Source organism: Pantherophis guttatus, chromosome 1 (genome assembly GCF_059756535.1).
Source record: "Pantherophis guttatus breed Tessera chromosome 1, ASM5975653v1, whole genome shotgun sequence".
In the NCBI taxonomy this organism is placed as follows: Eukaryota; Metazoa; Chordata; class Lepidosauria; order Squamata; family Colubridae; genus Pantherophis; species Pantherophis guttatus.
The window spans coordinates 253,812,737-253,823,715 of record NC_142063.1 but is presented as its reverse complement, the minus strand read 5'-3'; the positions used below and the strand labels follow the sequence as shown (position 1 = coordinate 253,823,715).

The window sequence follows — 10,979 nt, the reverse complement described above, 5'->3', positions numbered from 1 at the left end:
ACTGGCCCAACGTCACCCAGCCTAAAGCTGTCTTAAAACTCAAGGTTTTTCATTTTTTAGCCCAATTCCTTAACCACTACACCAAACTGACTCTCTTTACCACCTAGTACAGTGATTGCAAACCTATGGCAGCGCTTTCTCTGGGCAAGCGAGTCATCGCCCCAGTTCAGCTCCGCTGCACATGCGCGCATGCCTCCTGTCGACCAGCTGGTCTTTGAGTCTCTGCCGCACATGAGTGGGAGGCATGGGGCATGCAGGGGGCTGCATGTGCATGCGCAGGGGTGCATGTGCATGCGTGGGGGAGCATGCGCATGCCAGAACACACATGCATGCATGGGGAGGGCACATGTGGGGGTCTGCTGCGCATACATGGTGGGAGCATGCTGGGGGCGCATGCATGTGGGGGCACATGCAGGGGGGCCACACACACATTGCATTTTGGGGGTTTGGTGCGTGCATGCGCATTCTCACGCACACACACTTTGGGCATTCAGTCCAGAAAAGGTTAGCCATCACTGACCTAGTATGTTGCCTAAATGCAGTTGCTTGTGGTTTTTCCATAAACGGCAGCTAAGCAATCCACACTTTCTAGTTTTAACACAAATTTGAGGACCCTGAAAATATTTCCTCCTGCAATAGTCTGTAGAGATTCTCAGTCATCCAGGTCATGGTTGTCCCAAAGGTGCTTTTTCAGGAGGCAACTGGACTTTTTTGGTTTTTTCTTTGAAGACGTTTCGCTTCTCATCCAAGAAACTTCTTCAGCTCTGACTGGATGGTGGAGAATGGAAGGGTTTATATTCCTCGCAGACAGCTGGTCATTTGCATGTTTTTAGAGGGTCATTGAAGCACTTGGAGGTTTATCTGTGTCCTCAGGGTCACCTTACACTTTTATCTATACAATTTGGGATGAACACCCTTTGAATGGTGTAGGAGTAGGAATGGATTTCCAGAGAAAAAACTTGCAGACTACAGGAACCAGGAGCACTACTCAGGCGACCCTGAGGACACCGATAAACCTCCAAGTGCTTCAACAACCCTCTAAAACAGGGCTCTCCAACCTTGGCAGCTTTAAGACTTGTGGACTTCAACTCCCAGAATTCCTCAGCCAGACTGAGGAATTCTGGGAGTTGAAGTCCACAAGTCTTAAAGTTGCCAAGGTTGGAGATCCCTGCTCTGAATAGGATGCAAATGACCAGCTGTCTGCGAGGAATAGAAATCCTTCCATTCCCCACTATCCTGTCAGAGCTGAAGAAGCTTCTAGGATGAGAAGCAAAAAAAAACCAAAAAAACAAGAAAGCCCAGTTGCCTCCTGAAAAAAAACAAACACCCTTGGGATTTCTTCCTGCAGGGTTTTTTTTTTTTTTTTACTACGTTGCCGTTATGTACGCAACGCACGTAGCGCGTACAATAAAGGAAACGGGCCTCCCGCGAGCAACGTTCGTTGACGAAGGAGAAGGCGGAGTCAAAGCAATCGAGGGTTGGTCAGCGGCCAGCGGATTGGAGCAGGCGGCCGGAAGTCCCGCCTAAACGGACTGAGCGGATCCCGCCTCTTTCTCGGCCGCTTGGCGGCGGTTGTTGAATTCGGGCGTCGACGTTGTTGTCGCCGACGCGATGGGGAATTTGCTGCAGTTTCTGAAGTTGGTGGGGCAGCTGAAGGTGGGAAATCCGGGCGACGAGCGGGGCGGGGCGGGGGATTGTGTGTGGATTTTAGCAGGCTTGGGTTGCCGGTCCCTCCGCGGACCTGGCTCGCTCATCCCGGCTCCTTTCGGAAGCCCAGTCTCCGATCTTCGTGAACCCGAAGCCGGGTATTTGGGGCGTAGGATGAGCACGATAAGCGGGGCGTTACAAGGCTGCGATCCCAGCCAAGGCGACCCGAGCTTCCCCGGCTTATCCGGGGGCTTGTTGGAAGGCGAGTCGTTGGGGATCCAAAGCGCACGAAAATACGTTTTCATTTCGGCTTTCGATTTAAATTTATTCATCCGATTCGCCTGGCTTTTCCCAGCCACTCTGAGCGGCTGGGAAACGGCCCTAAAGCCAATTAAAACGAAGAAAGGGAGCAAAGATAACTGTCATTCCGCTTTTTTGATCTGCTCGCTCGAACTGCTGTTCGCCGATAGGCTCTAATCTAGTTTTTTCCCCCTATGGCCACTTTTGTATGACAGATTAGGGCGGCTGAGAGACATATAACGGGCCTTGCCCACACTCGGTTGAATTTCCATGGCTGGCTGGTGATGGATTTGAACCTGGCTCTTCCCATGAATCTAATTCAGTGTTTCTCAACCTTGGTAGCTTGAAGATGGATGGACTTCAACTCCCAGAATCCCCCAGCCAGCTCTGCTGGCTGGGGGATTCTGGGAGTTGAAGTCCATCCATCTTCAAGCTTCCAAGGTTGAGAAACACTGATCTAATTCATTCAAAAACGTAATTTTCCAGGAGGCCAGTGTATGAGCTAAATACACAGCCACTTGTGCATTTAAAGGGAGTTTTGACATGAATGGGTTCTGGGCATGAGGGTTAGAGTAATAATAATCCCAGATCTTCACACTTTCCGACGTGCCCTGAAGACCTTTCTGTTTTCAACAAGCAGGGCTAGCATAAACATCTAAATTCTATGCCAAGGTCTTAGCAGATACACCAAGTTGACTCAATTTATTATTTACTGTTTATATAAAAAAAATAAAAAATATTATATATATATGAAATCTTATTCTGTTCACCACCCTGAGTCCTTCGGGAGAAGGGCGGTATAGAAATTCAATGAATAATAATAATAATAATAATAATAATAATAATAATAATAATAATAATAATAATAATAATAATAATATGTTACTTAGAGCCCATGGATGATGTGATTATTATTATCTTTTTATAGGCTGCTTGGATACCTCAGCTGCTTATGGTTTATATTTTGTGATTGCATTGTTTGTAAAAGTTACGTTTTTAAAAGTTACCTGTTTTTTTTTAAAGTTACCCAGCGTTGCTATTGTGAGATTGCAGCTATATGAATTGAATAAATAAATACCACTGTAGGGAAAAAAAACACCTGCATAGATATTTTTATGAAGTTGCCAAATCAATCAATCAGTTAGAATAGAGCTGATTGGAAGGGACCTTGGAGGTCTTCTAATCCAGTTCTCTGCTCAAGCAGGAGATCTTTATACCATTTCAAGACAAGTCCAGTCTCTTCTTAAAAACCTCCAGTGATAAAGCACCCATAACTTCTGAAGGCAAGCTATTCCATTGGATCATTGTCCTCACTGTTAGGAAGTTTCTCCTCAGTTCCAGGTTGCTTCTTTCCTTGAATAGTTTCCATCCAATATTGCTATCATGTCACTCCTTAGTCCTTCTTTTCTGTAGACTAGCCAAACCCAAATCCTCCAACCGTTCTTCATATGTTTTAGTCTCCAGGCCTTTAATCATCTTAGTTGCTCTTCTTTGCACTTTTTCCAAAGTCTCAACATTTTTTTTGTAATGTGGTAACCAAAACTAGATGCAGTATTCCAGGTGTGGCTTACTAAAGTTTAATATACAGTACTAATACTTCACATGGTTTTGATTCTATGCCTCTGTTTATACAAGGAGCCTGGATAGACAGGAGCCTGGATAGCTCAGCAGACTAATGCATTGTAATTTAACTCCAGCTGTCTGCAATTAGTAAGTTCGAATCTTGCCAGGCTCAAGGTTGACTCAGCCTTCCATCCTTTCTAAGGTAGGTAAATTGAGGACCCAGTTTGTGGGGGCAATAAGGTGACTTTGTATAAATATACAAAAGGATGAAGGCTATTGCTTAAGGCATTGTAAGCCACCCTGAGTCTCCGGGGAAGGGCGGCATATAAATCAAATTTAAAAAAAAGAAGAAGTAAGGATTGTATTGGCTTTTTGACTGCTGCTGCACACTGCTAGCTCTTATTTAAGTGGTCATCCACTAGGACTCTAAGGTCCCTCTCACAGTTACTGTTTTTGAGCCAGGTTTCATCTAATTGTACTTGTATGATATTGAAAACAACCTGACTGAGTCCTTTTTTTTTACTGAATATTTAAAATAAATACTAAATATTTACTGAAAAAAAATTATCAGTAAATATTTTTTAAAAAATGTTTATGTGGTACAATAGATGAACATCCTACCTGGAGCATAGGTCTAATCCTCGATCTGGGTTTTCTTTTTCCTTTTTTGAAACCAGAGAGTACCCCGGACTGGCTGGGTATACAGAAAGGTAAACAATCCAGAAAGTGTCTCAGATCACATGTACAGAATGGCAATTATGGCTATGGTCACTGAAGATAAAACTCTTAATAAAGATAGGTGAGTGGACTTTAAAATTAATTAAATAAATGTAATTTATATTAATTGAATTTATTTGCTATCCATATTGTAAGGATATGACTCTGTTTGGTTTCCAGCATTAAAATACTAACAAATATCTTTAAAACAAGAAAAATAGAAATCCCAAACAAGATAAAATATAGTTAAAAGATGGGGAGGGAAAGAACGGGCCTTTTGAATTGCCTCTTAATTCAACCATCACCTCCCAAGTGATGCTCTTCTGTTAGGGTCCCAAGCCATATGGCAGAGCCAGGTCTTCAGACTCCTGCAGAAAGACAAAAAAATAGGAGCCAATCTCACCTTGGGGTAAGATGTTCCAAAGGACAGGAGCCATGGCAAAGAAGGCCCTTCTCCTGGACCCCACCAGCTGAAATTCCTTGACCGATGGGACCTGCAGCATGCCTCCTCTGCCAGTGTGGGTGGGGTGGACCATTCCCAGTGGATGAGATAGTTCCTTAAGTAATCTGGGCCCATACCACGCAGGGCTTTAAAAGTAATAACCAAAACCTTGAATTGCACCCAGAAACAAATTGGGATCCAAGGGAGATCACGGATCAGTGGTGTAACATGATGCACCCTAGGAACACCAAGAACTGCCCGTGCCACTGCACTCTACACCAGTTGAAGCCTAATTGTGAAATAGCACTAATTGTTCAAATAAATGTCACCAATCATGCTGATGGTTGCAGTATCTCTTGTGGCTATTATTAAAATGTTCCTTCCCAAAAGTTGGTCATATTTGATCGCATTGGCTTTGTTTTAAAATGGGATGCATGTTGGATTACATTTTTAGATCTGCATAACTGATATAAAGCAGAATTCATGATGTTTTAGTTCTCTTTAAAAATGAGCATTATTTGCAATGTAAAAGGGCAGATTAATTGATTGATTATATTTATATTACATCACATGGGGGCACAGAGCAGCGGTGAAATGCACTTACCTTTGCTACCGGTTCGGAAATGTGAGAGTGCGTGCGCGCCTCTTCTGCACATGCATAGAGCCTTCTGCGGATGCACAAAAATGGGACATAATGATGTCCCAGGGGGTGGACGGAGCCTCCCACAGCCAGCCCTACCGGTTCATGCGAGCCGGATAGATCCGCTGGCACAGAGGCTCATCTGTTAAAGACATTGAGTTTATCATCTGGAAAATTGATAGCCTGGGTTCAAGATCAGAGTACTGCACGACTGGGTGAGCTCCCATTACTTGCCCCAGCTTCTGCCCATCTAGCAGTTTGAGAGCATGCAAATGCAAGTAGATAAATAGGTACCACTTCAATGGGAAAGTAACTGTTTTGAGCACCTCAGTGCACCCCTGGCCACATGATCACAGAAATGTCTTCAGATGCCTCTCCTTGCCTGATTAAAGCAGTATCTCTTTCCACATTTTGTTATAAGTCGTCATTAAAATAATAGATTTAAATAAAATAATAGAATAGCAATAATTCTAAACAATACAAAACGAAAGCTTCCCAAATCAAAGTGTCCAGAAGAGCTCAATTTTCAGCTTCTTCCAAAATGCAGTTAAAAGTGGAAGATCCAGAGGGAAGCCACTCCCAAGGGCCAGTGCTGCTACTGAAGTTCAGTAGTCCAAAACTACATCCCCTCCTTGTTTAGTGATCACAATCTGTTCCTTAAAATTAGAAGCAGAATGGTCGTTAAGATAACACATGACAGAGAGACACTGTGAAGGTTACTGGTTAGTTGCTGTCCTTATTTAATAGATTAGAACCCTCTTGACTAGCTAGTTTTCCTGTTTTGACGTTGGCCAGACCTTAATCAGTTTCACAGTGAGGGCTTTTGTTGTTAGGCCCTCAAAATGTTGTTACAAATGGTTGCATTGGTCAAAGAATGAATTTTTAAAATTATTATTATTACTGGCGTTTTTGGAACAAAGACTACTGTTAAAACCTCTTTATGATCCTTTGTGTGACAAAGTTTTTTATTTCATTAACAGATATGAAGAGATGTTTTGTTGGAGATCTATATATGATTCACTAATATTCAAAGTAAATTTTGCTGGTGGTGCTTCTCTGTTGCCTTTCTTTATACATATTTTCTTTGCAGGTGCATCCGATTAGCTTTGGTTCATGATATGGCTGAATGCATAGTTGGTGACATTGCTCCTGCTGACAATATTTCCAAAGAAGAGAAACATCGGCAAGAAAAGGTCAGTATGGAGATGGGAGTAGTGTGATTGTCTGTAGCAGCTTTCCCTGAACTGCCATTCCCAAAACATTAAAAAAAACACTTTTAGAACATCTTTCTGGTATAGAACTTTTGATTGTTTAACTATTTGTGTCATTTCCACCAATTATGGTAGGTTATTGTACATTTACAGGTAAATGTAGGGTTCTAATCTACTAGTCCTTGAATTACAACCATAATGGAACTTGCCCATTAGAGTTATAAATTGTGGTGCTCCTTAATTGAATCAAGCACATTCCAGACCTGATTTTGTGACCTTTTTTGTGTCGGTCATTAAGCAAATCAATTGTTCCCTATAGGCTGGAAGTGAATACCAGTTTTTAACAGAACCATCATAAATACGTGATTGCATGACCACAGGTGCTGCAAATAGCTGTCTATGTGGTCATTGCTGAGTGATGGACACAGTCAGTCAGCTGCTGGAATTTCAGAACCAAGTTGTAAATACAACTTGTAACTATGAAGGCCCATTGTAACTATGAAAGACCACCAAGCAACTGGTTGTAAATCAGTGACTACTTCTTGTGATAAAAACCAAGCTAACATCCCCTGCTCTTACCAATTCTGAATAGCAGTGCAATAGACCATGGCTTTTATTGATGTCCAAAAGCAGAGAACAGGATACAGGGATTTGTTAGCATTTCAATAAAAATTAGAGGACCTTGGAGATTTTGTTTTGTTTTTTTCTTTCTTCTTCTTTCTTTTTAGGAAGCTATGAAACATTTGACCAGATTGCTGTCAGAGGATCTGGGAAAAGAGATTTATGAACTCTGGGAAGTAAGTTTTCAGCATATAAAATTATTCACAGATATTTTTTTCCTAAAAGAAAACATGTTAAAAAATGTTTTGCATGAAAGCCACCATCAATTTAAGAGACCCCTCTCTACTGCTCATTATAAGATTCAGGGTAATTGTCATGCAGCTATGATCCACTATATTGGGAGTTAGAAAGGGCAGTTAGCAATTTGAAGTATACATACTTAACATGATCAGTATACCTTGTCCATTAAAGTGACCTCTTTCTTCAGTTTTTGCTTAACAGCTTAAGAAAGTGAATTATGTTCTTAACGTTTATATTAAAGTATGTTAGTTTTAATTTGGGAAAATACTGTGTTTCATGAAATAATGTGTGTAGTGGATAATAGGGAGCAGAATCCTTTTCATAAGATTATTTATTATCGGAATTATACCCTTGTCTCAATCAACCAAATCTTTAGGGTCATAAAGCAACAAGGTGTGTGTGTGTATTATATATAGAGAGGGAGGGATAGTGGTGGAGGGGGGAACCTGTCTTTTGTTAATTTTAATTAACAAACCATTTTGAAGTCATTAAAATAGTTAATAGTGCAGATCTTTCATCATAGGCATCATGTATATGTATATATAGTCCTCAAGTTACAACTGATTATTTAATGACCATTCAAAGTTATGATGGTGTTGAAAAAAGTGACTTACAACCGGTCTTCAAACTTACCATTGCAGCATCCCAGCAGTCAGGTAATTAAAATTTGGATGCTTGGCAACTGGCATGTATTTGACAGTTGCAGTATCCTGGGGTCACATGATCGCTATTTACAACCTTCCCAGGGATCATAACAAGCAGAGTCAATGGGGGAAGCCTGATTTGCTTAAGCAGTATATAAGTCTAAGTGGTATTCCTATTTCCTTAATGACCACGGCAAAAAATGTCATAAAATTGAGTTGTCTCACTTAGTGACTGTATCTGTTAACAATGAAGGTTCTGGGCCAAATTGTGGTCATAAGTCAAGGGCTACTTGTAATGCTCTACTTTGCAATTTCAGACACTTTTCAAGAGCAGCCCTTAGTAAAGCACAATACAGTAGTTTGGTCAGATTGTATTCCAGACATAAACTGGAATACAGAAAAGTTTGCACACCTGTAAGTATACACATCACAGTCACAATCTGCAAATGACCACTGAATGTCAAGAACCATTCAAAAGGTGTGTGTGTGTTCTTTCTGGAGTGCAATCTCATTCAAAAAAAGCTTCAGCTCAGTCCTAGCTTTCTCCTTACCATCAACACCTCTAGTTTCTCTGAATTTAATTTCAGCTTGTTCCCTCTCATTTAGCCCATTATTCAGGTGAGGCAATATCCCACAGTACTGATGGCTTCCTTAGAGATGGTTGGGAAGAGCAGTGGCATTGTGCATCTATTAAACAGTATGCATGTGGATGAAAAAACTTTAAGATTCACTCAAAACAGGCAAAGTTCATTTAGGAAGATTTCAGCTTATGCTACATGTGGAGAATTGCAACTTTAACAAAGGTTTAGCAAGATATCTCTCTAGCAACGAAAGAGAGTTTTCAAAACGCATAGTTTCCATGTGAACTAAGGGAAGAAAGGCACTCTGCTGGAAAAGTACCAGGAGAGAGGAAAGAAATGCTTTGAGTAACCCGGTGAGTGGGTACTGTAGTCCTTAGAAGCCACTGCATAGAAGAAACATTCTGTGTAGGTCGCCTTGATTGTTCTGGAACTCAAACCTAACTTTTGCATTGGGAAGTATGTTTGGATGTGTGAAGGAAGAGAACATATAGTTTAGAGTGGAGCTCTTGGATCAGAAAGAGAATACAGAATATAAACCTGCATTTGTTTCTACATGTCTGACTTGCTAGAAAAAGTACTGCTGGGAATGACTTACAGACCCCAGTGTGACAGGATGAACTAGTTTTCCATTATATAATTCTCTTCAGGAATATGAATATCAGTCTACTGCAGAAGCAAAATTTGTAAAACAGCTGGACCAATGTGAAATGATTATTCAAGCTTTAGAGTATGAAGAGTTAGAGAAACGACCTGGGACATTACAAGACTTTTATGATACTACTGCTGGTAAATATCCTTTCCTTTAAACAAGTCTATGTTTATGACTCATGAGACAAAACAGATGTTATAGGATGGCTTTTCTGCTGAGGGATGACGCTGCAGGATGCCATTTGTCTTTCTTTCTGGTGCGGAGCTAGCTTGTCCCTTGTGGCACAGCTTGGAAAGTGCACGACCGTGAACCAAACAGGGCCAGCAATCTTAGACAGCCAAACTACTAGTATGTATTAGCATTGTAGTCTCCCGGCTAATGTAACATTGTCATACACTAAATAAAATAAAGATGGGATATTAATTTGAAACAGATGACTGGGATCCCCACAATCGCCCTTTCAAAGTGCTCTGGTATCAAAATTTCTCAAGCCAGAAGCTGATAGCACCAAGATGGGAAAGGGAAGGAGTTGGACTGTCCTTCTGGGGGCTGCTCCCTTTTGCTGACTGGAAAAAGTGTTGCCTTGGCCTCTGGAAAGCTATAGGATCAGAGGTTATTCATAGCCTAAATCTTGTAGAAGTCTAGTTACTTGTACATTTTCCAAGAAATTAAATTTTGGTTGTAGGAACTTGTCCCTGAGGAAATGGATTCATCCATTAAAGTCTTCCACATGATTGAAGTTGGAAGACATTCTAGTTAGAATTTTTCAAAGACACAAGAAGCTGCCAAAAACCATTTCTCTGATGGTAGCAGTTGGTGCCCTTGTTTTCCATGACTTTGGCTTGTCTACTTGTATTTTGGAAGGCTAGCAAAAAAGCTATCAATTTGTGTAGCTCTCTGTGACGTTGATTTCAGAGGCAAAGGACATTTAAAAGCCCAGCCGGTTGTGTTGATGTGTGCTATGGACTTGCTCCTCCTCTCATCTGATCTGATTTCAGATGACAGATTAAGGCAATAACACAACACAGGTGCCTAGCATTTTTTTCAACATTCCAAGCTTTATTGTAATTTTAGGAAGGAATACCTTAGAAAATAGAACTAGTCTAGGCAAACAGATGAATACCAAATATAATATAGTAACACAGTTCTTGTAGATAAAATTATAGTTACCAGAGTTACTGCCATAATTTTGTACTTAGTCTACTTGAAGAGTATGTAAACTAACTAAAATCTTTTTCTACAGGAAAATTTAGTCATCCAGAAATAGTCCAGCTTGTATCTACGATAAATAAAGAAAGAAATGCAAATATAGCTGCGAAAAACAGTGATCCTCCAACTTGAATCACGTTTGAAATGTGCTTACCTGCATCTTAAATAAATTATTTTATGATTTGAACGTGTGTGTGTATGTGGTCTTGTGGCATAATATACGTAAAGACTGTTGGTGTCGAGAGCCCTCGACAACTCACCGCATAGCAGCCCGACCTCGACCTCCTGAACAGTCACCTGGGGCTTGCTACAAGGCAGCGGCGAAGCGGCAACGCGGCAAAAGACTGGGGTGGGCTGGGCAATGTACATTACACGCTGGGTGACGGGGGTGTTAGAATAACGCAGGCGGCTGGTCACGCAGTGGACGGGTTAGGATCTGCTCCACTCTGATGTTCCTTGCCCGCTTTCGGCGTCATGGCCCTGTGCGCATGCGCTGTGGCCACGCAACCCGGAAG

At 41.4% G+C, this 10,979-nt stretch overlaps 1 protein-coding gene across 1 annotated transcript; it reads left to right on the top strand.

Moving 5' to 3' along the window:
- The first annotated feature begins 1,464 nt into the window (after positions 1–1,464).
- On the top strand, positions 1,465–10,651 carry HDDC2 (HD domain containing 2). Its single transcript, XM_034418739.2, has 6 exons — positions 1,465–1,656; positions 4,188–4,309; positions 6,400–6,502; positions 7,249–7,317; positions 9,254–9,392; positions 10,499–10,651. The coding sequence occupies exons 1-6, from the start codon at positions 1,612–1,614 to the stop codon at positions 10,594–10,596; spliced, it is 576 nt and encodes a 191-aa protein (XP_034274630.2). The 5' UTR covers positions 1,465–1,611; the 3' UTR covers positions 10,597–10,651.
- Positions 10,652–10,979: the final 328 nt, after the last annotated feature.